Source organism: Protopterus annectens, chromosome 4.part0, assembly GCF_019279795.1.
Source record: "Protopterus annectens isolate FY-2018-M chromosome 4.part0, PAN1.0, whole genome shotgun sequence".
NCBI lineage: Eukaryota > Metazoa > Chordata > Ceratodontiformes > Protopteridae > Protopterus > Protopterus annectens.
This window is the reverse complement of record NC_056733.1, coordinates 852,417,192-852,445,157: the sequence shown is the minus strand read 5'-3', so window position 1 is coordinate 852,445,157 and position 27,966 is coordinate 852,417,192. Positions and strand designations below refer to the sequence as shown.

Here is a 27,966-nt window from a genome sequence, read left to right as displayed (position 1 = left end):
CTTTCCTAGAATCAGAATATTCCTGACCTTGCCACTTGAAATGTTCCCTCATGGTGTGCAGAACTTCCCCAAAAGAAATATCCTCAGGAGGGGAGGCCGAGGGGATGGAATCTTCTGCATCCGAGTCCTCATAGGTCTGGAAGAGCTCTTCCTGGCTATCAGAGTGGACAGAGCCCTCAGAGTCTTCATCTGAAGGAATAGGTTCAGAGGGTTCAACCCTGGGCCTTTTATCAGAAGGAGGCTGGGATCCTCTCTCAGGATGGGCCTGTGAACCTCTAATCATGGAAATTAAATCAGCAGCCATGGACATAATTTGTGTCTCTGGAGAAGGCTGAGGTAAGGATTTAGAAGTAATATGCTTAGTTTTGCTGGCTGCCTTAGCCCTAGTGTAGGCCTTAATAGATATGGCCATAGGAGGCCTGGCAGCTCCACGCAGGAGTGACCTTGTCTACAGCAATGGTCTCGGCATTTCCTCGGTTTCGTATCCGGAGGAAAATCGATAACTGGCGCCGGAGTGATGTCCGGAATCGAGTCGCCGGTAATGCGGTGTCTTCGGTTCGAGCGGTGGAGAGACCATCTCAGAGGGAACCGAGCACTCGCTAGGTTTTGGCGTGGAGTCGGTGGTAGACGCGGGCCGAGGATGTCGGTCCCGGTCTTTTGCTTTTTGGGAGTTTGCGATGTCGGAAGATCCGACGGCATGGTGTAAGCAAATTTATCGGCAAAAAAGTCTTCAGCGAACTCCGCCCGGCGCCTGAGAGTGCGCTTGTTGAAGCGAGCACAGGCTACACAGGCCGAGACGTCGTGGTCTGGGCCCAGGCAAGGAAGACAGTAAGAGTGGAAATCCTTATGAGGTATTTGTTTACCACAAGAAAGACAATTGTTAACTTTTTCAGTTATTTCTGACATCAGCTGAGGCAAGAAAAGGTCCCCAACGGGTACTTAGCTTTTGATGACTTCGCATCGAAGAATACAGGAGCTGACCGACCGGCACTTGCGAACTGCTTCTGCTTGGCACCGCGGCAAGAAAGACTGAAGAAAATGGCGTCGGCTGATGCTTATGTACTCCAGTCACTCTGACGTCGGAGAGAAATGCGACATCAGCCGACGTCGGACCCAGACTTTGGAATCCGGCCGACCGAGGGCTGCCTGAGGCAGGACAACCCACATGTTATGACTGCAGTTGCATTCTTGAAGGACATCGTGTATCCCCTTGTTTGTTTATGTACCACATTACTGTGGTGTTGTCCGTCCTTATTGCAAGTTGTCCTGGATGTAGTAGATCCCTGAAGGCTGTCAGAGCTTTCTGTACAGCTAGCATCTATTTTTGATTAATGTGCAGATTTCTTTGATCTGCGGTCCATAGGCCTTGAATGCATTGCCCTGCCATGTGTGCCCCCCAGGCGTAGTCTGAAGCATCTGTTGTGATAGTTTGCCTGGCTAGGGACAAGGTGAAAGGCTGACCCTTGTTGAGGTGACATGCCTGTGACCACCATAGAAATTCCTGTCATAGGCAGGGAATGAGAGATATCATTGTGTCCAAGCTGTGGCTGTGTTGAGACCATACGCTTTTTAGGTACCACTGTAATTTCCTCATATGCAACTTTGCAAATGGTATTATTAGTATGCAAGATGCCATGAAGCCCAAGGCCTGCAGAATTTTTCTTGTAGTTAATTGGGTCTTTGTTGCCATTGTCATGAAATATTGAGTCAGTTGTAGTTGTTTGTCTGGAGTAAGGTAAGCCTTCTGGGCCGTTGTACTCAAGCTGGCACCCAGGAATGTCATTTTTTGTGAGGGTACTAGATTTGACTTCTTTTCATTCACTGTGTACCCCAGGCAGTTTAGTAGATGCTTTACAAAGGCCAGATGATGTAAAAGAATGTCTTTGCTTTCTGCTTGGATGAGGCAGTCGTCCAGGTATGGATATATTTGAATTCCTTTTTGTCTGCAGTATGCAATTACTGGTGGCCAGGCATTTTGTGAAGACTCTGGGTGCAGTAGATAAGCCAAAGGGCAGTGCAGAGAATTGGTAATGGGTTGAACTTGCAATGAAAGTGAGGTATCTTCTGCAACTTTGTCTGATAGGGACATGCAAGTATGCCTCCTTGAGGTCCAACGTTACTAGCCATGCTTCCTTGCCCAACATGGGAAGTAGCTGCTGTAGTGTTAGCATCTTGAATTTGGGTACTTGTAAGTAAGTGTTTAGAATTGAAAGGTCCAGTACTGGTCTCCAGGCATTGTTCTTCCTGGGCACTAGAAAGAGTCTTGAGTAAAATCCTTGGCCTTGCTCTCAAGTAGGTACCAGTAAAATGGCTCTCATGTCCATGAGAGCTATAATTTGCTTTTGTGCCTCTGCCCATTGATTTTGTGGCAGGTTTGGCATTCCTCTTTTCATTGGCAAGGTGTGAAAGTGGAATCTGTATCCTCGTAAAATTATGTCTAGGACCCATTTGTCCTTTGTGACAATGTGCCAGTTGTCTGCAAAAAGTGCGAGTTTTCCCCCCCAAGGGGGCTGCCAAGAGAGTATTGCTTGGCCAGATGAGGTGCAAGTCATTGAGTTTGTCTTCTGGTGGATTGAGACCTGTCTTCTCCTCCCTTCTGTGTTGTAGTGCCCCACTGGCGAGGTTTGTACTGGGCTTGTGGTTGTCCTCTGCCCCTTGGGCGTCTGTATTTACCCCTCTGTGGTCTGTCAGTAGCTGGAAAGGACCAATTTTTTGTTGGCCAGTTTCTGCTGAAACCAGGGGGTTGTACCTGTAGGAAATCTTTGACTGTCTGCATAGATTTTGCCTTATCCTCCATTTTCTTTAAAACTTCTTCTGCTCTAACTCCACAAAGAACATCCTGCTGTAAGGGAGCATCTAGTAGTTTTGTTTTAACATGATCAGGCAAAGTTTGTTCCTTTAACCAAGCATGCCTACGTATAATGGACCCAGTGACAGCTGCTCTGCAGGAGGCCTCCAAAGAATCAAACCCACATTGCAAGGTATATTTGCCCACCTGTTCAGTGGCGTGTAACAGATCCTGTACTTCTTTTAATTCAGATTGTTGAGGGAGAGTGGTCATTTTCTGCTTTAACTGAGAGATTAGGAATTGCTGATACTTAAGCATGTGAAATTGACAATTCAGTGCCCTCATAGCTAGTGTGGCTGAGGTGTAAACCTTTTTCCCCCACCTGTCTAGTGCTCTAGAATCCCTCTCAGAAGGTACTGGGTTTTTAGCCATAGAAGCCTTAGCCCCCTTGGGACCCTGGGAGATAGTCTCTGGGTCAGCTACAGGGCTTTTGTAAAGAAATTTGTGTGAATCAGGCACTCTATAGTATCTGTCAGGCTTAGCCGGAGCAGGAGGAAGAGAATCAGGATTCAAACTGGATTCTAAATAGACATCATCCACAATGTCCAAAACTGGAGGGATGGCAAGTGGTCTGTGTTGGGGGAGCAAAAGAAACTCTCTGAGCCTTTTCTTAGAGTCAGAGTAGTCCTGACCCTCCCAGTGAAAATGTTCCCTCATAGTGTGTAAAGTTTCCCCAAAGGAGTAGTCTTCAGGAGGAGAAGATGTGGGAATAGAGTCCTCAGCATCAGAATCTTCATAAGGAGAGAAGGAGTAATCTTGGTCCTCAGAGGAGCCTGAAGAAATGGACACTTGTTCAGAGGATGCATAATCTTCCTCTTGTCTAGGCCTTTTATCAGGAGGGGGCTGGGAACCCCTGATTAAAGAAATTAAATCTTCAGCCATTTTGAGCATCTGTTTCTTAGGCATGGGGCCTTGAACAGGAGACTGAAGAGCAGGTCTTTTAGATTTAGTAGGAGTCTTCGATTTGGAAAACATTTTAATGGTGAGAGACGTCGGTCTGAAAACCCCTTCAGAAACCAATGGCGTTTTTGAAGCACCAACGTCTTTTGTAGCAATGTCGTCAGAAGGGCCTGAACTAAATGGCTGCGTCGGCCTGGTGCATTCCGTGAAAAATTCCGTAGCGGTCTTGGGTTCCAGATCTGCGGTAGTCAGGGGCTGCGTCGGAGCCTCACTGAGGACTGGAGAACCTGAGACCGGATCAGCCAAGGCCTCGGAATCTGGCTTAGGCCTGGGCTGTCTGTCCTTATCTTTGCGTTTTATGTGCACGCCGGTAGTCGGTTGCTCCGACGGCATGGTGTAGTTAAATTTCCTACCGAAGTAGTGTCGTGCGAAATCAAAGCATCTTTTAATAGTACGCTTATTAAACCTAGCACAAAACTGACAAGAAGTGACGTCGTGGTCTGGGCCTTGGCAAGGTATACAATAAGAATGAAAATCCTTATGAGGTATTTGCTTCCCACAAGAAATACAATTGTTAACTTTTTCTGACATCGGTCTGAGGCAAGAAAAGTTTCCCCAACGGGGTACTTAGCTTTATAGAAGACTTCGGTCTGAAATTCGAATTTGAAAATCTCAGGAGTCAGCCGACCGGCACTTGCGAACTGCTTCTGCTCGGGCACCGAGCGGCAAGAAAGACTGAAGAAAATGGCGTCGGTTGCAATATGTATACCCCCACCGCACTGACGTCAGGGAAGAGGCGACAGCAACCGACGCTGGACCAAGACTTTGGAATTCCGACTGACTGCGGGACCGCCTGACGACAGGATAACCCAAGTGTGATGACTGCAGCAGAGTAACACGATGAACATCTGAGTGCCTGATGCCCAGAAGAATGATGGCTATGGGATGCGCACTAGTGGTATTGATGCTAGCAGTTCCTGAACCAGAGGAACAAACTCCTTGATAGGTTTTGATCTCAGAGCATTTAATGGTTGTGGAAAATAAATCACAATGTACTTGATGCAATAAAGGAAACCTCAGAGAAGGGAGAAAGATAAAGGAAGAAATGGAGGGGAGAAAACAGGCTCTGTAGCAATTGGGGAATCCTCACCAGCAGAACTGGACTCCATGACAATGAAAATGTTGAGTTTAAATTCTATCTATCTAGCTATCTAGTCTATTTTTATCAGAGATCCAAGGTAGTTTGGGCAGGACATCTGAGACATCCTCCTTTTCTTTTTCAGTAGTGCCACAGGATTTTTTTACATCTACATGAGTTAACACAAAGTATCCTAGACTAGATCTCACTTTAATGCCTCATATGAAGACAGCAGGCAAAGAATGCAGAATTGCATCCTTTACGCTGCACTACAGTGTCAGTTTTGGAACTGCTGGAATGACAGAACCCCAGGATGAGACTGATGTGCTCAACACACAGGTTCACTGTGTCCTGCCACTACCAAGGCTGTTGCTGAGGAAGGTGAAGGTGATAAGCCTCTGACTGCCTCACCAAATTGGGTACCCATTCTTCAGTGACATGTATCTTGAGACTGTTCAGCTACGGCTGCAACAGGTGGTGGAAGCTGCAGTGGCAGGGGGAGTAGGTAATTATCTGGCATATGGACAGTCTCCTGCAGCAAACAGCAGATTCACTCATCCATCTAGCCTGACCATACAGCCAGTATGGCAGTGTGTGACCCATAACACCAGCCAGCCTGGTTCATCACATGCTGATGAGTTATAGTCGCATCCTCCTGTGCCAAGGCAGCAGTTATTATACTGCTGGTCATACCCACTCTATATGCAGCAATGTGTGCCCCCTTCCTCTTGTGCTCCTGTATTCAGAGGCAGCTTTCTCTTGCTAATATCTGTATGTGCTTTTCTTTATTTGCTGGCAGCAAAGCAGATAGATCGCTGGGCAGCCCAACCCTCTCCATTACTGTCAGCCCTCCGTCTGTGTTCATTCTATTTTTCCCTATATTAGTATAAGCACAACTACCCCATTTGTCTGTACTATTCTGTGTGTGTCTATCTGCTCCTGCAAATTGCCCAACTCCTCTTTTCTTCTATACTTTGCCTTTCACCCACCCACCCACACCATTCTATTCTAGCTATACAAAAAGAGGGGACCCTATCCTCTGCAAAAAAGTGCCCTATCTCCCACCATCCTTTACACATTCCTACTGCTGTCTTTGTGCATGACCTTCTGCTTGCTGGCTTCCCCATGTTATGGTTTTAACATACACTCCTCTCCTTCCCTTTTGGCATTTGATAGGCGTCAACAGCACAACAGCTGATAATACCTAAGGCTATATAGCTCTCTGCAGTGCATTTGTTATCCTACCATACTCTGTGCTATCACATGAACTGCTTTATTATCTGCATGCATCAGTCTGAGTTTACCCTTCAGTTCTTTTAAGATCATGTAATATACATCTGACATGCAGCAGCTCACAGGATACAGTCATGTGTTTCAAGAGTTTGTCTTCACGACACTAATGTGCCTACTTTTCTAGTTGCTGTCTTACTCATTCACATACCCTGAAATGCAGCTAGCTGCACACAAATGCTATCCAAGTTGCCTTGTTTATACAATGTTACAATGTTCCTCAGTGTTGCCACACAGTGCTCTACAAGTGTGCAAGCCTTAGTCAGAAGTATAGTCTAACAGTAACTATTTGAAATGTTGGGACCCACTAGACGAAGTCCCGGAATACGGAGAGTGAATGGCTGAAAAATGGACTCACATATACTAAGTCCAAGATAGCCATTTCCCAGAATATTCTCTTTTCTCTGAGGTATGGCAATCTCAGATTTGGTATATATAAATTTGGGGGGTGGGGTGGGGTCTTGACCCCTGCAACAAAGAAGTGTGACAGAGAAGAACGAGTTTCAAGATTTGGTCTTCTCCCACAGTTTCACTCTTTTTTTGGTTTGTCAGTACTTGGCATTTTGAGTACCAACATTTCTTTAGGGAGCCCAGTCTACCTCTAGGAATCCCGGCCTTAGATGTAAGTGACACTGTACCCGAAATGAGAAGGGCCAAGGCCCCATAACAAGATACAACAGAAAGAGCAATAAAAGCTGATAAGCTAATAATAGTGTTATTGATGTTAAGGACACTATTCCTATCAACCCTAAGAAATACAAAGCTCTCCTAAAATAGAAAACTTCCCAAGCAATACCCAAAACTACCAACTAGAAGCAACCAGAGACTGTTTTTAATGGGTCTGAGGAAATAATGCAGTGGGAAAGAACTGAAGAGGCGGGAGGATGCAGTGCATGATGCGGTGGGGTACAGCTGGCAGCTTGAGAAGTTTTGCACACTGATCAGGCCTAACATTCCAAGTGTAAATTCCAACCATTAGTAGTTTCTACAAGTGGAGCTCTATGACATCAAAGTCATTTGGTTCTCTTAGCCTTAAAGTACACTGTAGTATATGCACATTTAACTCGGAAACAATTTGTACGCCAGAAAATAGTAAACCAGAGAAGAGTATGCAACAGGAGATTATGTGCAAGCCTGAATATTGTATTAAGGCCCAAGACCAAAGGATCAACGTGCATGTGCTCATAAGAGGCACAAATAGACTGTTTTTTTTTTACAAAACTGACCCGTGGAAGTTTCTGAAAGTGAAAACTGGGTAAGAAGAATCTGACCATGAAAACATATACACTGATGCATGTTAGACCATCTTTTTCAGATAATTATTATTTTTTCTACAAGAAGCAATAGTTTAGTTCACCCTATATAAAGTACAGTTGTGTACACTTACCATAAATGTAGATGTTCGGGTGTATTCACTGTTGCAGTCATCACATTTGGGTTATCTGCTTGCAGTAGCCCTCAGTCGGCCTGATTAACAAAGTCTTGGGTCCTGCGACGGTTGCTGTCCCTTCTTCCGTGACGTCAGGTCATCAGGGGTATAAAACATGCAGCCGACGCAATTACATCAGTTTTTCTTGCCCCAGATGTCAGGTTCCCCCCTAATGGGAAGCAATTAAATCTATAAATATACAAGGTTATACCTCCAACAAAAAAGCAAATACCCCAAAAAGCTTTTGAGCATAGTAAAGGAGAATAGAGGTATAGCCAAAAGAATAAAGGGGGCTGGAGGGAGGGTAACCAGGACTGTAACACTGAATACACTCAAACATCTACATTTATGGTAATTGTACACAACTGTACTATGTTCTTCGTGTTTCACTGTTGCAGTCATCACATTTGGGTAGATTCCCAAAGCTAAGGATGGGAAGAGGAATTTAGACAGCATTAGGACCAGCTATAAGGCCCTGCAAGACTGCAGTGGCAAAGCCAGCTCTGGATTTAGAGAAAATTGGCAGATGGTAATGCTTGGTGAAAGTATATACAGAACTCCAAGTAGGAGCTTCTAGGATGTCCCTGGTAGGGATGCCTCTGAGAAAGGCTGTAGAGGTAGATGCAGCCCTGGTTGAGTGGGGTCTGATCCCCTGTGGGATAGGTTTTCCATGGTGCTTGTACAGTGGCTCCGGACCCATCCAATGTAGAGACGTCCGCAGGTTCCACAGTTGAAGCATCTCGCTGCATACTGGACTCCGAATGGGTCTCAGTAGAGGCCTGCAAATCTGAAGTAGTGGGTATCAGGGGCTTGCGAAAGCACCTCACTGAGTACCGGTGAACTGGCAACTGGTTTAGGAGAAGCATCGTCGGCAGCTTTGGACCTAGGCAGCCTGTCTCTGTCTTTATCTTTGTGTTTTTTCAGAATGTCGGTAGTCAGATGGCTTACCAAAGACTTATCAGAATAATTGAACCGAGTACCAAAATATTTAGAAGTGAAAATATACCGACGATGGATAGTTTGTGGGTTAAATAAGGCACAAAACCGACAGGGAGGTACATTGTGGTCAGGGCCTAGGCAAGGAATACAGTAAGAATGAACATCTTTATGAGGTATTTGCTTTCCACAAGTAATGCAATTATTTACTTTTACTGACATCGGTTTAGAGCAAGAAAAAGTTTCCCCAACGGGGTATTTAGCTTTTAGTTGAAGACTTCGATTCTGTAAATCAAAAACGAAAATTTCGGGAGTTGGCCGACTGGCACTTGCGAACTGCTTCTGCTTCGGGCACCGCATGGCAAGAAAGACTGATGTAATGGCATCAGTTGCATGCTTTATACCCCTGATGACCTAATGTCACGGAAGAAGGGACAGCAACCGACGCAGGACCCAAGACTTTGTTAATCAGGCCGACTGAGGGCTACTGTAAGCAGATAACCCATATGTGATGACTGCAACAGTGAAACAAGAAGAACATCTCATCTTTGCAATACTTCTATAAATCATATCCCAGCAGTATGGCAAATTAGTATGTGAAGTCAGTCTTGGAATTATTTATTTATTTACTGATGTTTGATTGCTGGGAACGTCCAAACTGGGTAGGTACCCAACTTCAGTGGAAGCCTGGGGAGAAAATCTCCAAAGTATTACAAAAATATTTTAAGAACAGTAACTGTACAATCTTCAGAAATAATACAAAAACATCTACAAATGAAATGATTATACCAAATAAGACATCATGTGAAACATTGGTTAAGAATAGATGCAACATATATGATAATGATTTTAATATTTAGATAACTTTTAGCCACTTTATAGAGACATTAAAAATAAGTTGTTATAATACAAACAGCAACTGCAATATGAAGAGAAAGAGAGGAAAAAACAGGGTTACAGCATATTTAGAAAGAGAGTTAGGGGAGAAAAATAGATTGAAGTAAGGAAGTGAAGGAAGAAGGGAGAGTAAGGAGGTGTAGGGTACAAACACTTACTTGTTCATATTTAGGGATATAGTTTATCCTGGGGATGAGCAACAGCAGAGCTTTATTTTGGCTAGGAAGTCTTTTAGAATGGTTTTAAAAGGACTGGAGGAACAGTACTGACCTGATGAAATCATTATCTGTATAATATGTATATACTTTTAGCATATTTATATTTATTAGGTGTAATAATGATAAATGGCCACTGGAGGGCATTTTCGTATAAGAAACATCCACTAGCAATTTTTCAAATGGTAGAATGATATTCAGCTTTTAATTCACAATATTTTAATTAAACATATTTGTAACAATATTAAAGAATGATGTAAAGTAAATAAGGTTATATGAAATTGGTTTTAGGAAATGTTAAACTAAACTCTATTAGTATCTTGGAACACTTGTAAAATAACAATGGAATGAATTTGGCATGAATTTATGTAATTAATCAATTAAATGGTGTATAAATAGAGGATGAATTAGGTTTACTGATGACATCTGATGAAGTTTTATGTGATCAAGACGAAAACGCAGCATTAGGAATAGCGTTCATGCCTTGTTTCTCATTTGAGTGTGTGGTCTAACATTACTACTTGGAACGTTTGTGCAATAAACTTTTGGATATTTTTTATCGCATCCTGGTTTTTTCTTCCATTCCTGTTACTTTTGGATTATTGGTTTATTTTCACCTTTCTTTTGTGATTCTTGGTTTCGTTTGGTGGTTTGGAATGGAGAGCCAAGAAGTCCCTGCAAAATCGTTGCAGGAAGACGTTGGATTGACGCGTAAGCTGATTGGTCAGCTTACGGAGCTTATCAACTTGCTTACCCCTGTAGCCTCCACGCTGTTAACGGCACAAGGAAGAAGCGAGACTGTTTCCCCTAAAAGAACTGAATGGTCGGAGTTAACTAGGAACAGAAATTATGGAAATGGCGAAAGAGAGCTTATGGGCGCGAGAGGGGACGCCGGCTGCCATCGAGAGAAGGCTGGAGGTAGTTTTGATCCAGCTAGTACGCCGAATATACTCAAAGAATCTTCAAGCGTGGAGGCAAACTTGGCTAGAGATAAGCGAGATACGAGACCACACTATGCTGCTAATGAGAAAGGTACTGCTACTAATTTTCAAGAATTAAATGACTGTCTTTTTTTCAAATTTGATTTTAAAGACAATAAAAGTGGACCAAAAGTGCAAACTAACAACAGCGCTTATAAAGACAATATTAATACATTATATAGATTAATGAACAAGCATAGAAATTTGAACATTGAAAATGCATATTTAAAAGAATGTATAGCTAAAGAAATTGTGCCTAAGGGGTGCCTTTTATTTGATTTTAAAGACAATAAAAGTGGACCAAAAGTGCAAACTAACAACAACGCTTATAAAGACAATATTAATACATTATATAGATTAATGAACAAGCATAGAAATTTGAACATTGAAAATGCATATTTAAAAGAATGTATAGCTAAAGAAATTGTGCCTAAGGGGTTAAGATTATATAAGTACCCCAATAATGTCATATCTGGTTCTTTGTTTCATAAAGAGTTGCTAGAGGTCTTTAATAAATGTGGAATTGAAATGTTAAAATTAATGGTTAGGGAGAATACTAGGTTACAAGAAGAACTGTATAAAGAAATAGAAACGTTAGACAAATGTATCAGGAATTACTTACTTTTTTCTATTGAAGAAGAAAGAACTAAGTATTTCAATATTAGAAAAGAAATAGATAAGAATATGGATGAGTTAATATAGAGGAAGATTAAAAAAATGGATCGTGACTTATATGAATATCAGCATAATTTGAGTTACCCTGTCCCACCACATAAAAGAAATCAGAGGGATAATTTTTATAAGGAGAATAAAAGGGTACTTGGTGAAACAACTGAGGAACTTGATCCACAGGAGGCAGAATATGAATATGAAGAGGAATTCCCTCCATTAAGGAGATCCGAAAGAATTATGAATAAACAGGGGGATAGAGAAAGAAATTTTTATGGGAGGGGGGGAGAAGGGGGAAACATTAGCAGATGTTAATAACCCCTTAAAATACCCATCCCCACCCTGTTCAGAGGGAATTCTTCAAGAATATAATAAATGGACATATAATAATTTTAATATTTACAATTATAGTTCATTAATACTAGAAAAAGACCATTTTAATTTATTCTGTAAAGGTTTAAAATTTATACCATATATTAGAGGTAATATTACTAAGTCCTTATTGGATATCAAAGTATTTTTAAGAAAAATAAATTTGCATTTTTTATTTTCGAATCCTATTAATAGGACAGACTCTATATTAAGAAGGAAGTCCACCTACAACCCCCCGATGCACCCCCAACTAAAATGTTTTGAAAGGCTAATAGTGAAGGAAATTAGAAAGGAAGAAATGAATACTATAAAATATTCAAATAATATAGGGAAAAATGAGAAGAGACTGTTATATGAAATAAAGAATGACTCCAACTTAAGAATTATGAAGCCGGATAAAGGGGGAGGTGTTGTTATAATGGACAAGGTGGAATATGACAGTAGAATGTACAAGATTTTATGGGATGATACTAAATATGAATTAGTATCTAAAAATGAAATAAACATTGCATATAATAAAATAGATATAAATTTGAATGATATGTTATATGAAGGTTCTATTGATCATGATATGTATCATTTTCTGAAGGTAGATAAACCGAAAGTTCCTCTAATATTTGGCATACCAAAAACTCATAAAAATGAGATAGATCCACCTTTAAGGCCTATTGTATCAGCAGACAGCTCTAAAACTCACACATTAGCCAAGTTTGTTGATAATAAGACTAAAAAATTATGGGTAGAAAGGAAACAAATTTTAAAAGATTCTTGGGATCTATTGAAAGTTATCCCTGATATAAACGATATTGATAATATATTTTTTGTTACTATAGATGTAATAGATTTATTTTCCTCCATCCCCTATAAGGAGAGCATAGAGTTTTATGAGGAAATTATATATGAAGACAAAAATTTGACTAACAAAGACATACAGGTTTCTGTTTGGTTAATGGATATGGTGTTGCAAAATAATTTTTTGTTCTTTAATGGTGAATTCTTCAAACAAATACAAGGTGTGGCTATGGGGGCAGCTTGTGCCCCCACATACACTAACTTGGTACTGGCCAAATGGGAGGAGAAATATGTGTTGGAAAGTGCATATAGTTCTTTTTGGGTACTGTATCGCAGATTTCTTGATGACATAGTCCTATTTTGGACTGGAGGTATAGAGAAATTAAATGAATTTTTAGAGTATCTTAATAACACCACTAGGTTTTTGAAATTTACTCAGACAGTGTCCAATATTTCTCTAAAGTATTTGGATGTGGAAATCTATAAGAAAGGTAGTATTTTAGAAACTAAAGTGTACAGAAAGCTCACCTATTGCAATACATATTTACACTACGATAGTGCGCATCCTACGCATTGTAAAAGGAACATTATAAAAGGTCAGTTTGTGAGGGGTAGCAGGATGACCAGTAATGAAGAGGACTTTATTAGGGAATGTGATCTATTAGAGAACATGTTTAGAGACCGAGGTTATCCTGACAAATTTATTAAAGAAATTAGACAGGAGGTTGAAAAAGGTAGAGGAACCAGATTTATACCTATTGTGAACAGATTTGAAACAGACAATGCTTTAAACATAAGTAAGGCTAATAATAAAGGACAGGAAGATTATCAATTAGCCCTTACTTTGGAGTATAATGGTATTAACAACAATATAAAACAATTTTTTTATAGAGAATGGAATAGGTTTATTAATTTAACTGATATAGATAAGGCAGAAAGCATTCCGGCAAAAGTAGTGTATAAAAATGCACAAAGCATAAGAAATGTATTGGAAAATAAAAAATCCAATGGCTCAATTGATCAGAGGAGAAAAGGTACATACAAATGTGGCAGATATGCACAATGCCCATATGTACTAAATGGTAATAGCATTAACATTGTGAGTAGAAATAGACTAATAATAAATGAAGAGTATTATTACAATTGTGATTCTATGGGGTTAATATATTTGGCTGTTTGTAAAATCTGTCACTCATTCTATATAGGGAAAACAGAAAGGAAACGTAAAAGGAGAATTTATGAACATCTCAACGATATTAAAAATTGTAAGGAGACCAATGCCCTATATAGACATATTAAGGAATGTTCAAAAGCTAGTTTTATATTTACAGTAATTGAACATACTGAAAAAGATATAAGAGGTGGCCCTTGGGAGGAAAAGATAGAATATAGGGAGCTCTGGTGGCAAATGACACTAGAAGCTTATAATCCACCGGGCTTGAATGAATACACAAGTATATTGCCTATCTTGAAGTTAAGGGCAGCTAAATTGTAATGAAAGTCAGAATGCATTTTAGACAATTTGAGTCTAATGTAACACATTTTTTACATACATATAATTTTAATGGAATAAAATTTTAATACATTTTTATTTTAAGGTGCATTTAGCTATACATAGAATTTATTAACTGTAGTAATGAATTTATTTAAGGTTTTTATGAAATCATTATCTGTATAATATGTATATACTTTTAGCATATTTATATTTATTAGGTGTAATAATGATAAATGGCCACTGGAGGGCATTTTCGTATAAGAAACATCCACTAGCAATTTTTCAAATGGTAGAATGATATTCAGCTTTTAATTCACAATATTTTAATTAAACATATTTGTAACAATATTAAGGTTATATGAAATTGGTTTTAGGAAATGTTAAACTAAACTCTATTAGTATCTTGGAACACTTTAAAATAACAATGGAATGAATTTGGCGTGAATTTATGTAATTAATCAATTAAATGGTGTATAAATAGAGGATGAATTAGGTTTACTGATGACATCTGATGAAGTTTTATGTGATCAAGACGAAAACGCAGCATTAGGAATAGCGTTCATGCCTTGTTTCTCATTCGAGTGTGTGGTCTAACATTACTGCTTGGAGCGTTTGTGCAATAAACTTTTGGATATTTTTTATCGCATCCTGGTTTGGTCTTCCATTCCTGTTACTTTTGGAGTACTGACCTGATGGATACATGTAAGGAGTTCCAGGCCTTAGCAACATGGTACGAGAGTATACAATGCCCAAAACATTTTATAGGTTTGCAGACAAAGGAGTTTTTGGTCACTAGAATGTAATGACAAACCGGGAACATAGTTGTGCACAATACTATTTACTGCTGGACGAGCAGATGGATGCTAGATAATTTTATAGGTGGTAACTACCTGTGTATATGTAAGTTGATGGGGTAGTTCTAACTAATTTAGGCTTTTACTGTTATACAGTTCTGAAAGGGGTATTTGCTACAAATTTAGCCACTTTACTGTGATGCCTGGAGGCAAGTAATGATGGAAACACCATAAAATACTGAAGGTAGGATGTAATTAGTGGCAACTGTAGTTTTAGTTGTGCCGGTGAGATTGGTTTTTGGCTGTGTAAAGCATCCCTAGTTTTTCATGAGTTTTTTATGCAATTTTGTATACGCATGTCAAATTTAAGATGATTATTCACTGTCATCCCTAAAGTACAGTTGTGTACCTACCATAAATGTAGATGTTTGAGTGTATTCACTGTTGCAGTCATTACTCTTGGGTTATCCTGCTGGCAGGCTACCCGCAGTCGGCCAGAATTCCAAAGTCTAGGTCCAGTGTCGGTTGCTGTCGACTCTTCCCTGACGTCAGTGTGCCAGGGGTATAAATGATGCAGCCGACGCCATTTTCTTCAGTTTTTCTTGCCCCAGATGTCAGGTGCTCCCAAATTGGTAGGATGAAAAATATGCCAATAAGTATGCATGCACAAAAAAAAAAAACATTTCCTACATCTACAAGCAAATACACCACATAGGTTGTATAGGATAGAGAAGTACAGATAAGTCCCAGCAAAGAAAAAGGGGGATGGAGGGTGGGTAACCTGGACTGCAACAGGGAATACACTCGAACATCTACATTTATGGTAGGTACACAACTCTACTAAGTTCATCGTGTTTCACTGTTGCAGTCATTACTCTTGGGTTGAATCCCAAAGCTGAGGATGGGTGGCTGGGCTAAATAGGATTAGGAGAGGGTATGAGGCCCTGTAGAACTGCAGTGGCGCAGCCTGCTCTGGATTTAGAGTAAAGAGGTAAGTGGTAGTGCTTTGTAAAAGTGTGCACTGAACTCCAAGTTGCAGCCTCTAAGATGTCTTTGGTTGGTACTCCTCTGAGGAAGGCTGCAGAAGTGGCTGCTGCTCTGGTAGAATGAGGCCTAATGCCCTTAGGCACTGATTTGCCATGTTGAGAATAGCAGAAATGGATGCAATGGCCTATCCATTTAGAAATAGTCTGTTTTGAGATAGCCTTTCCTTGTGATCCTGCAGCATATGACACTAAAAGTTGCTCAGTCTTTCTGAAAGCTTTAGTTCTGTCCACGTAGAAGCGTAACTGCCTGTGTATGTCCAAAGAATGCAGAATTTTCTCACCCTTGTTCTGTGGGTTTGGATAAAAGGTAGGCAAGTGAATGGTTTGGTTGAGGGCCACACTGGACACCACCTTAGGCATAAATGTTGGGTTTGTCCTCGGAGAAACCCTGTCTGGATGAAAAATGATAAAAGGTTCCACAGCCATGAGTGCTTGTAACTCCGAGTCTCGTCTTGCAGAGGTTATTGCTAGGAGCAGAGCTGTTTTCCAGGATAAGAATTTTATATCCGCTGTTGATGCTGGCTCAAAAGGAGGCAGTGTGAGTTTTTCCAAGACATAATTGAGGTCCCATGCCGGAATTGGTGCTCTCATTGGAGGCCTGATGTTTTTGGCCCCTCTGAGTTACTGCCTTATTAAAGTATGAGAAAAGATAGGTGGTTCCGTATTGTAATGGGCTGAAATGGCAGAGGCATGAACTTTAATTGATGAAAAAGAAAGGCCCTTGTTCAGCATCTCAGTTAGGTATTGTAAAATCTGAGGGATATTTGGTACATACGTGTCAATGCCTTGTTCCTGGTTCCAAGCACAGAATCTCTTCCATTTTTCTGCATAAGATTTTCTGGTACTGGGCCTTCCTGGCCTCCAAAATAACATCCATAACAGTCTTTGAAAGAGGAGTGTTCTGAATGGCTACATTATCCACCATGCTGCCAGATTTGAGGTCCTGAGTTGGCTGTGCAGGATCTGATTGTTTTGTTGAGTCAGCAAGTGAGAAGTTTGAGGTAATATCCATGCTGGACCTTGAGACAAGCTCTTTAGGATTGGGTACCAGTGCTGGCGTGGCCAGTCTGGTGCAATCAGTATCATTTTTGGCTTCTCTTGTCTGACCTTTAGGAGTACCCTGGGAAGGAGAGGCAGTGGAGGAAAGGCATATACTGTTAGATTTTTCCAGCTGAAAGATAGGGCGTCCACTCTCCATGCTTGTTTGTGATAAATCCTTGGGCAAAATCTCTGCAATTGGCAGTTGTGAGGGGAGGCAAATAGATCTATGTCTGGGCACCCCCATTTCCTTGTTATCATGCTGAAGACTTGTGGATCCAGTTTCCACTCATGGGGATCCATGAGGTTTCTGCTTAGTTCGTCTGTCAGAGTATTTGTTTTTCCTGGCAGGAATTGTGCTTGCAGGTGAACTTGATAAGTCAATGCTGTGTCCCATAAAGTCATTGCTTGTCTGCAGAGGGGGTAGGAATGTGTACCTCCCTGCTTATTTATGTACCACATGACCGTAGTATTGTCTGTCTTTATCAGTAACTGTATTGGATGAAGTAGATACTTGAAAGCTGTCAGGACATTCTGAACAGCTAGCATCTCTTTTTGATTGATGTGAAGATGCATCTGGCTTGCAGGCCATGTGCCCTGAATTCATTTTCCTGCCATATGGGCCCCCCCAGGCATAATCTGATGCATCCATTGTCAGTGTCTGTCTGGCTGTGGCTAAGCTGAATGACAGACCCTTGTTGTGGTGACAGGCCTCTGCCCACCATCAAAACTCCTGTTGCAGGCAGGGAATGAGTGTAATTACTGTCTCCAGGCTGTGGCAATGCTGAGTCCAAACACTTTTTAGGTACCACTGTAGTTTCCTCATATGTAGTCTGGCATATGGAATTAGTACAATGCAGGATGCCATGAAACCCAAGGCCTGCAGGATTTTCCTTGCAGATAACTGGGTCTTTGTTGCCAAATTTGTGAAGTAATGAGTCAGTTGGTTTTGTTTGTCTGGAGTGAGATAAGCCATCTGGGCAGTTGTATTTAAGCTTGCACCCAGGAATATTATCTCTTGAGAGGGCACTAGTTTTGATTTCTTTTCGTTTACGGTGTACCCTAGGCCAATTAGTATTTTACAAACGCCAGATGCTTTAGAAGAATGTCTTTGTTCTCTGCTTGAATAAGGCAGCCGTCCAAGTAGGGATATATTTGAATTCCTTTTTGTCTGCAAAATGCAATTACTGGTGCCAGGCATTTTGTGAAGACCCTGGGCGCAGTAGATAAGCCAAAGGGCAGTGCAGAGAATTGGTAGTGCATTGAGCCAGCTATGAATCTGAGGTATCTTCTGCAAGATTGTCTGATTGGGACATGCAGGTATGCCTCTTTTAGGTCCAAAGTTACGAGCCAAGCCTTCTTGCCCAGCATGGGCAGTAGCTGCTGTGGAGTCAACATCTTGAATTTTGGAACTTCCAGAAACGTATTTAGTACAGACAGGTCCAGTATTAGTCTCCAGGTTTTGTCCTTTCTGGGCACTAAGAAAAGTCTGGAGTAAAATCCTTGCCCCTGCTCTTGTTGTGGTACTTGTTGAATGGCCCTCATTTCCATGAGGGCTGTAATTTGCTTTTGTGCCTCTGCCTATTGATTGTGTGGCAGGTCTGGCATACCTTTTGACCCTGGTAGGGTGTGAAAATGGAACCAGTAGCCTTGGGACACTATGTTCAAGACCCATTTGTCTTGGGTAACCATTTGCCAATTTGATGAAAAAAGTGCTAGTTTTCCCCCTAAGGGGGCTGCCAAAAGAAAAGTGCTAGGATCTGGCAGAGGAAAGTCATTGGGACTGTTTTCTGTAAGGTTGTGATTTGTCTTCTCCGCTTTTGGAGGTAGAAGCACCCCATTGTTTAGGCCAGTAACAGCCTTGGGGCTGAGATCTGCCTCTGGGACGCCTGTATCTGCCTCTTTGTGGTCTGTCTGACACTGGAAAGGACCAATTTTTAGAAGGCCAGTTCTTGCTAAATCTGGGTGGCTGTACCTGTAAGAAATCCTTAACTGTCTGCATGGATTTTGCTTTATCCTCCATTTTTTTCAACACCTCTTCTGCTTTAGTACCAAACAAAGTATCATGCTGTAATGGGGCATCTAATAATTTTGCTTTAACATGATCAGGCAGATTCTGTTCCTTTAACCAAGCATGCCTTCTAATAACAGAACCTGTAACAGCGGCCCTGCAAGAGGCCTCCAGTGAGTCATAACCACATTGCAATGTATGCTTTCCCACTTGTTCAGCTGCATGCAATAAATCCTGCGTTTCCTTGTTCTCTGAACAGTCAGTATTTGTCAACAATTTCTGTTTAAGCAGTGACATTAAATATTGCTGATATTTAAGCATATGAAACTGACAATTTAAAGCCCTTACAGCCAAGGTAGCAGAAGTGTAAACTTTTTTCCCCCATCTGTCTAGAGCCCTAGAATCCCTATCAGAGGGGCAGGCTTTTTTGCAGTGGAAGCTACGACACCTTTGAGACCCTGAGATATAGTTTCTGGGTCAGCAGCGGGGTTTTTATATAGGAATTTATGAGACTCCGGGACCCTGTAGTATCTGTCTGGCTTAGCAGGTGCAGGGGGTAAAGAGTCAGGGGACAGGCCGGACTCAGAAAATACATCATGTACAATGTCTAGAACAGGTGGAATAGCAAGGGGTCTGTGCTGAGGAAGTAGCAGAAAGTCTCTGAGCCTTTTCTTAGATTCAGAATAATCTTGGCTCTCCCAGTGGAAATGCTCCCTCATGGTATGCAGGGTTTCCCCAAAAGAATAATCCTCGGGAGGAGAGGCTGAAGGAATGGATTCTTCAGCATCAGAGTCCTCATAGGGAAGCATGGAATAATCCTGTTCAGAAGAGGAAACAGAGGAAATAGAAACCTGATCAGAAGAATCATATTCTGTCTCTTGCCTAGGCCTCTTATCAGGAGGAGGATGGGAACCCCTGATCAAAGTAATTATTTTAAGCATCTGTTTTTTAGGCAAGGAAGTCTGAGTAGGAGAATGCTGTACTTGTTTCTTTGTCTTTAGAGCTGCTTTAGTCTTTGTCTTTGAAGCTGAAGACGGCTTAACATATAGTTGTGTAGGTCTGAAGACACCTTCAGAATCCGATGCCTGCTCAGTGGCTCCGGACCTATCTGAGGGAATGATTTCCGAGTGTCCAATACCTTGAGTATCCAGAGGCCCAGTCGGCTCCACGTGGGAGTCGGAAGCGGCCTGTGGCTCTGAGGTAGCGGGCGCCAGGGCCTGCGAAAGCACCTCACTGAGTACCGGCAAACCGGCGATTGGCCTAACAGAGGCCTCGTCGTCAGCTTTGGACTTCGGATGCCTATCCTTTTCCTTGTCCTTGCGTTTTTTGTAAACTCTGGTCATCGGCTGCTCCGATGGCATTATATAATTAAATCTTCGGCCAAAGTAATGAAATGCAAAAATCGAACAGACGCTTAATAGTGCGTTGGTTAAATCTAGCACAAAACCGACAGCTGGCAACGTTGTGATCAGGGCCTAGGCAAGGAATACAGTAAGAGTGAAAATCCTTATGAGGTACTTGCTTCCCACAAGAAATACAATTGTTAACTATTTCTGACATCGGTCTGGAGCAAGATAAAAAGTTTCACCAATGGGGTACTTAGCTTTAATGAAGACTTCGGTTCTGAAATTCGGATTTGAAAATCTCAGGAGTCGGCCGACCGGCACTTGCGAACTGCTTTTACTTCGGGCACCGCACGGCAAGAAAGACTGGAGAAAATGGCGTCAGCTGCATCTTTCATACCCCTGGCGCACTGACGTGAGGGAAGAGGCGACAGCAACTGATGCCGGACCTAGACTTTGGAATTCTGGCCAACTGCGGGTAGCCTGCCAGCAAGATAACCCAAGAGTAATGACTGCAACAGTGAAACACGATGAACATCAATTACTTCAACTGTATTATTAACAGACAGAATTTAAAATTTTGTTTTTTCATGAGAGAGGGATTTGGGGAGAAAAAGCAATAATTTATTTTTTTGGGGGATTTGGCATGAGTTGTATGTTACAAAGCTATGTTTCTATGGCTGCTAAAGCTTTCTGAGTAATTTTTTGAAGATGTGCTTGGTTGTCGGATATGCATATGAATGTGGAGTCATTTGCATATTGTATTAGGGAGGCCTGTTATTTGGATGTGTGGAGGGTGCTGGTGAGAATGTTAAAGAGGAGGGGACCAAGGACAGAGCCTTGAAGTACACCAGTGGTGACTGGGAGATTCGAGAGAGAGGGAGGACTGCCATTTTACTGACCGATACCTACTGGACAAGTAGCTTTTGAAACAGAAGGGTGAGCTGAGATAGACCTAGTGAGGACATCTGAAGTAGAAATTTGTGTGACAAACTGTTTCAAAGGCTTTAGACAGTCAAGCAATAAGGGGGAGACAAGTTTGCTATTATCTCTAGCTTTATTGTCAGTATCTACAAAGGCTAGAAGTGCAGTGTTTGTACTATGGGAAGGATGGAAACTGTATTGTGTGGGGATACAAGTTCTTCCTGCAGGACATAGTTTAGCAATTGTTTTTGAATGTATTTTTCAAGTACTTTGGACAGTGGGGATAAGACTGCTATATATCTAAAGTAAATGATATCTGTTGAATTTCCTTCTTTGTGTAGAGGGATAATGTGTGATTCTTTCCAGAGAGACACTAAACATGGGATTACTGGACTGACCTACTTACAAGGATTGAGACAGGACAGACAATGCTATTGGCTGCTAAGTTAAGGTACTCCTCTGGAGGGTCATCAGTTGAAGTCGAGCATGGTTTGAGTTTGTTTAAGAGTAGTTTATATAGGATGAGTGTACAGGTTTGAAGGTAGAAGTAGATGTGGTGATACATGGCTGTTAGGCAGGGTTGGGATTAGATGTTGGGGAATCCTTGGTTTGGGACCCTATACTATCAATGAAATAACAGTTGAATTCTGTTGCAGTTTTGAGTGGTGAATTATTGGGAGACGCGTTAGGGCTAAATTGTTGGTGGGAATGTAAGATTTCTTTAATGGCTGACCAGAATTTTTTAGCATTGTATTTACTATTGTCCTGAAAGTTGTTATAGTGTGTGTGTGTGTGTGTGTGTACATATATATATATATATATATATATATATATATATATATATATATATATATATATTTACTTCATTTATTTGTTTTTTTAATAAGGTTAAAGTTTTCCAGATATTTGGGTACTTCATATTTTTGCCATTCTTTACACTTTTTCTCTATCTTATATTAGCAGTCCACTCTTTCTGGATAGCCAAAATGCATTACTTGTTTTTAGTTTCTTCCTTCTAGGGGTGCAAGGCTATTTAGGATATTTAAGAAAGTTGTACTGAATTCATTTATAGCATCATTTAAGGAAAGGATTTTTATAATGTTTCAGTTAATAGATGATACAGTAGTAACAAATATTTCTGGGTTAAACTTGGACAAGTTGTGTGCTGTTTTATAAACATGCTGTTTGAATGGATGTGTGAGGCGTCTGGTTGTATTGATTGGGAGAAGCCACTGAGATAGTGTGACATTGTACCTGTGGTGGTGAATTTGCTTGGGTCTTACAATAGGATACAGTCTAATAAGGAAATAGACATCTTGCTATAATGTGAGGGGCTATAAATTAACTGTGTGAAACTGTATAAGATCATGCTAGACGTTGGGGTGCTAAAGGTTATGTTCAAGCAATTGGTACTGACATCACCTAGTAAGTATTTTTTTCTTCTGGAATATTTCAAGCCAGTAAATATTAAACTTCTTTTTGGCCCACATATTATCTCACAAGGGCAAAATCCTTAACAGCTAATACACTACTTCTTTTGAAAGGACATTCAACTGTACAAAAAAAAAAAAAGATGTGTGTCTCTTCTAGTTCTTCCACTAACATATGACTGTTTTATTTCCAGCAACAGCTAACAATTTGCAGGGATTTATATTCTGTAGCTCTGCCAACAAAGCAGATTTCTCTTTGTGTATGCCAAAATTTTACTAAAGAATGCAGGGTATTGCACATCTCAAGCCATATTGCAATTAGATCTGCTTTCATGTCACAATGTCTAAGTTTATAGATTGCATGTCACCTCAGGTTCTATAGGGCATATCTTTCTAGAGATCCATTATGATTTGGAATGTTTTTTTCTCTATATATACATCTTGGAAACTAGAAGCCAAAAGACAGAGAAACACCTGCAGAAAAAAAAAATCAGATGGTAGTGAGACCCATACCTTTGCCTTTTCGCTGGGTTCAATAACAATGCCGTTGGTTGAATTATTTAGTTCCCTGGAAACAACACAGAGGAATTCAGCCTGGTCTTCGTTACCATAATTATAAGAGGAGCCAATGCCAATCAGCTGGAGTTGACAAAGAAATAATGCAACAGATTAGTCATGTAAAAATTCTGTAATAATGATTCTGACACTAGATTCATCTCTCTATATATACTTAAATCATATGTTTATAATGTATCACTTACATACAACAGTATTTCTGCCTCCCACTTATTTAAGCTAAAACCTCAATTTAAAAAGAGCATGTGTAAGAATAATATAGCCATTTCAAACAACAGGAAAATACATAGAATTATTAATATCATGAAAATAGTGATGTTCATAGCAGAAAGTAACATGTTCCACTACCCTCCACAATAATGGACGAGTATGTCTTTTCAAGAATGGCCTTTCAACAAGGAAATATCCAATACTCATCCTACAAATGATCTATCAAGTTTCCCAAGGGATAACCATTTGAAATGTCAGGATCTACTACAGCAAGTCCTGAAACAGACACTGAATGGCCAAACAACAGACTTACATATACTAAGTCTGAGATTGCTATTTGTCAGGATATTCCTTGTCCACAGGTATGGTGATCTCAGAGTTAGTATATACAGACTGGGGGGGGGGGGGGGGGGCTTGCAAAAAATAAGTTTAAAGAAGAGTGATTTTCAAGATTCCCTACTCTCCTGCATTAAGTGTCAGCACTCAACATTTGGAGTGCCAATATTTCAAAAAGGAGCTGTCACAAGGTCTGTGTGTATCTTTTGCTTATAATAGTAATAAAAAGCAGAAGTGACATCTTGAGGATGAATACTATAATTAAATAATATGAACAGAATTCTGCCACTACACAGAGATATCCACACCTCCTAAGAAAGAAGTTCTGGGTTGTAGCTAGGCATCACACAGCATGCATTTGCAAAAAAAAAAAAAAAAAAAAATATATGGGGTTGGGAGGGTGGCCTAATGGTTAAGGTGTTTGCCTTACAAGCACAAGGTGCAGGGTTTGAATCTCACAGGGGATAATTGGCTAGGTTTAAAATGGCTCGCAAGGGCAATTAGCCTAGTACTAATCTATGAATCTATCTATGAATCTATATATATATATATATATATATATATATATATATATACACACACACACACACACACACACACAGCAGATCATCTGTTTCCATTTCTTCCTGTTCTCTGCATATTGCTCTGTCACACCAACCACCTGCATGTCCTCTCTCACCACATCCATAAACCTTAACTCAGGCCTTCCTCTTTTCCTCTTATCTGGCAGCTCCATCCTTAGCATCCTTTTCCCAATATACCCAGCATCCCTCCTCAGCACATGTCCAAACCAATGCAATCTCGCCTCTCTGACTTTGTCTCCAAACCGTCCAACCTAAGCTGACCCTCTAATATACTGATTCCTAATCCTGTCCATCCTTGTCACACCCAGTGCAAATCTTAACATCTTTAACTCTGCCACTTCCAGCTCTGACTCCTGCCTTTTTGTCAATGCCACAGACTCCAACCCATATAACATAGCTGGTCTCACTACCCTCTTGTAGAACTTTCCTTTCACTCTTACTGGTACCGGTTTGTCACAAAATCACTCCTGACACTCCTCTCCACCCTGCCTGTACTCTCTTATTCACCTCTCTTCCACACTCACCATTACTCTGAACTGTTGATCCCAAGTACTTAAACTCATCCACCTTCGCCAACTCTACTCCCTGCATCCTCACCATTCCTCTATCCTCCCTCTCACACACACACACACACACACACACACACACACACACACACACACACACACACACACACACACACACACACACACACAGACACACACACACAGACACACACACACAGACACACAGACACACACACACACACATTCTGTCTTAGTCCTGCTGACCTTCATTCCTCTCCTCTTTGGAGCATATCTCCACCTCTCCACGGTCTCCTCAACCTGGTCCATACTCTCACTACAGATCACAATGTAATCTGCAAACATCATAGTCCATGGGGCCACCTGTCTGATCTCGTCTGTCAACCTGTCCATCACCATTGCAAATATATATATATATATATATATATATATATATATATATATATATATATATAAAGATCTGGTAACTGCGGTTCATACAACATTATGTCCAGCACTATCTGCCTCCAAATCTGCACTCCATCAGCAATAAGCACCACAAACCTTTACTTTGCTGTATATATTTGATAATTTTCCTGCCCACTACAACTGATGTGGTTTCACAATTCCACTCTCTGTTGGTAAAATCAAACTGCCTCATAATGGTCTACTTCTCTGCTTAATTTGCATTCCCTGCTATCATAACTGCCAGCTTCCACCTACATCCAGACATCCAGTCTGCCAAGAGTAATTTGTCTTTAAAAAAACAAATAAGAAACAGAGTAATCAGCCTTGATGATCCCATTCAATTCTGGTTCCTCTGTGCTACACTGTCACCACAAGATCTTTATCTGCCTTCAATAAAGTAACTGCAGAAAAAGGCATTGTTCTTCTAGTGAAGCTACTACAGTGATCAAAATAAAGGCATTTCCACTGATATCCCCATGTAATAGGGCCTGTCCTCTGTCTACCTTACCAACATACAGTTTGTTTCTCTGAACCTCTTAAGGAAATGGGGACACTGACGTGGTATGGAACTCAAGAAGTCATTATTTGTCCCTTCAACCACAACATTCTACCCTTATCCCCCATTTTTAATCTGCAGCAGCCTGAACAACAGGCAATAAAACACCGTCACCACAAGACCATCCTCCTGAAACAACTCGCAAATAGGTTCTAAATTATTCTGGTACACAAAGAAACTGTCATAGTGACTTGACTCTGAGAGGGAAGGTGTATATATACAAGGTAGAGGGTTTAGTTCTGACCTCTGGTTATTGGCTAGGTTTGTAAGACTGCAAATCAGTAGCCCAGTATTTACCTATAAACCTATAAAAGTAAAATGTTTTACTCTCAAATTAATGTAGAATTTAAATATTTCAATAGTGCAGTCAATGCACTAAAAAATGAATTACTGTAAGACAGTAAAGAAAGAACAACTTAACTGGAACCTGGAATTAAGAATGCATGCTACCAATTATCGTGAAACCTCTCTACTTGATCTAATGTATAAAAAAGTTATGTACTCACCATAACGTTCCATCTGTGTTGCCCATTTTCATTCTTCCTCAACAGTTGGGTTCAGCTACAACCCTTGCATCTGGCTTGGGCGCTTCTTCCAGCTCATGGAACACTGAATCTCTTGAGCTCCTCCCTTACCCATAATGCCCTAGTCACCTAAAGTACAGTTGTGTACACTTACCATAAATGTAGATGTTCGAGGGTATTCACTGTTGCAGTCATCACATTTGGGTTACCTGCTTGCAGTAGCCCTCAGTTGGCCTGATTAACAAAGTCTTGGGTCCTGCGTTGGTTGCTGTCTCTTCTTCCGTGACATCAGGTCGTCAGGGGTATAAAACATGCAGCCAACACCATTACATCAGTTTTTCTTGCCCCAGATGTCAGGTGCCCACCTAATGGGAAGCAAATAAATATATAAATATACAAGGTTATACCTCCAACAAAAAAGCAAATACACCAAAAAGCTTTTAAGCATAGTAAAGGAGAGTAGAGGTATAGCCAGAAGAAGTCAGGGGGACTGGAGGGATGGTAACCAGGACAGCAGCAGTGAATACACTTGAACATCTACAATTATGGTAAGTGTACACAACTCTACTATGTTCTTCGTATTTCACTTTCGCAGTCATCACATTTGGGTAGATTCCCAAAGCTAAGGATGGGAGGAGGAATTTAGATAGCATTAGGACCAGCTATAAGGCCCTGCAAGACTGCAGTGGCAAAGCCAACTCTGGACTTAAAGAAAATTGGCAAATGGTAATGCTTGGTGAAAGTATGTACAGAACTCCAGGTAGCAGCTTCTAGGATGTCCCTGGTACGGACGCCTCTGAGAAAGGCTGTAAAGGTAGATGCAGCCCTGGTTGAATGGGGTCTGATCCCCTGTGGGATAGGTTTTCCATGGTGCTTGTAGCAGAAATTAATGCAATAGCCTACCTATTTAGAAAGTACAGTTGTGTACCTACCATAAATGTAGATGTTCGAGTGTATTCACTGTTGCAGTCATTACTCTTGGGTTATCCTGCTGGCAGGCTACCCTCAGTCGGCCAGAATTCCAAAGTCTAGGTCCGGCGTCGGTTGCTGTCGCCTCTTCCCCGACGTCAGTGCACCAGGGGTGTAAAAGATGCAGCAGACACCATTTTCTTCAGTTTTTCTTGCCCCAGATGTCAGGTGCCCCCAAATTGGTAGGCTGAAAAAATATGCCAATAAATATGCATGCACAAAAATAACATTTCCTTCATCTACAAGCAAATACACCACATAGGTTGTATAGGATAGAGAAGTGCAGATAAGTCCCAGCAAAGAAAAGGGGGATGGTGGGTGGGTAACCTGGACTGCAACTGTACTATGTTCATCGTGTTTCACTGTTGCAGTCATTACTCTTGGGTTGAATCCCAAAGCTGAGGAAGGGTGGCTGGGCTTAATAGGATTAGGAGAGGCTATGAGGCCCTGCAGAACTGCAGTGGCAAAGCCTGCTCTGGACTTAAGAGTAAAGAGGTAAGTGGTAGTGCTTTGTGAAAGTGTGCACTGAACTCCAAGTTGCAGCCTCTAAGATATCTTTGGTTGGTACTCCTCTGAAGGAGGCTGCTGAAGTGGCTGCTGCTCTGGTGTAATGAGGCCTAATGCCCTTAGGCACTGATTTGCCATGTGGAAAATAGCAGAAACTGATGCAATGGCCTATCCATTTAGAAATGG

General features: G+C 41.1%; 1 protein-coding gene across 1 annotated transcript in view; it reads right to left on the bottom strand.

The window, feature by feature from the left end:
* The window catches only part of KCTD2 (potassium channel tetramerization domain containing 2), a 551,781-nt gene that overhangs the window by 67,902 nt on the left and 455,913 nt on the right, over positions 1-27,966 (bottom strand). The window contains exon 5 of the mRNA XM_044068805.1: positions 23,061-23,186. Coding sequence (XP_043924740.1) covers positions 23,061-23,186 — 126 coding nt within the window. The remainder of the gene's footprint in view (positions 1-23,060; positions 23,187-27,966) is intronic.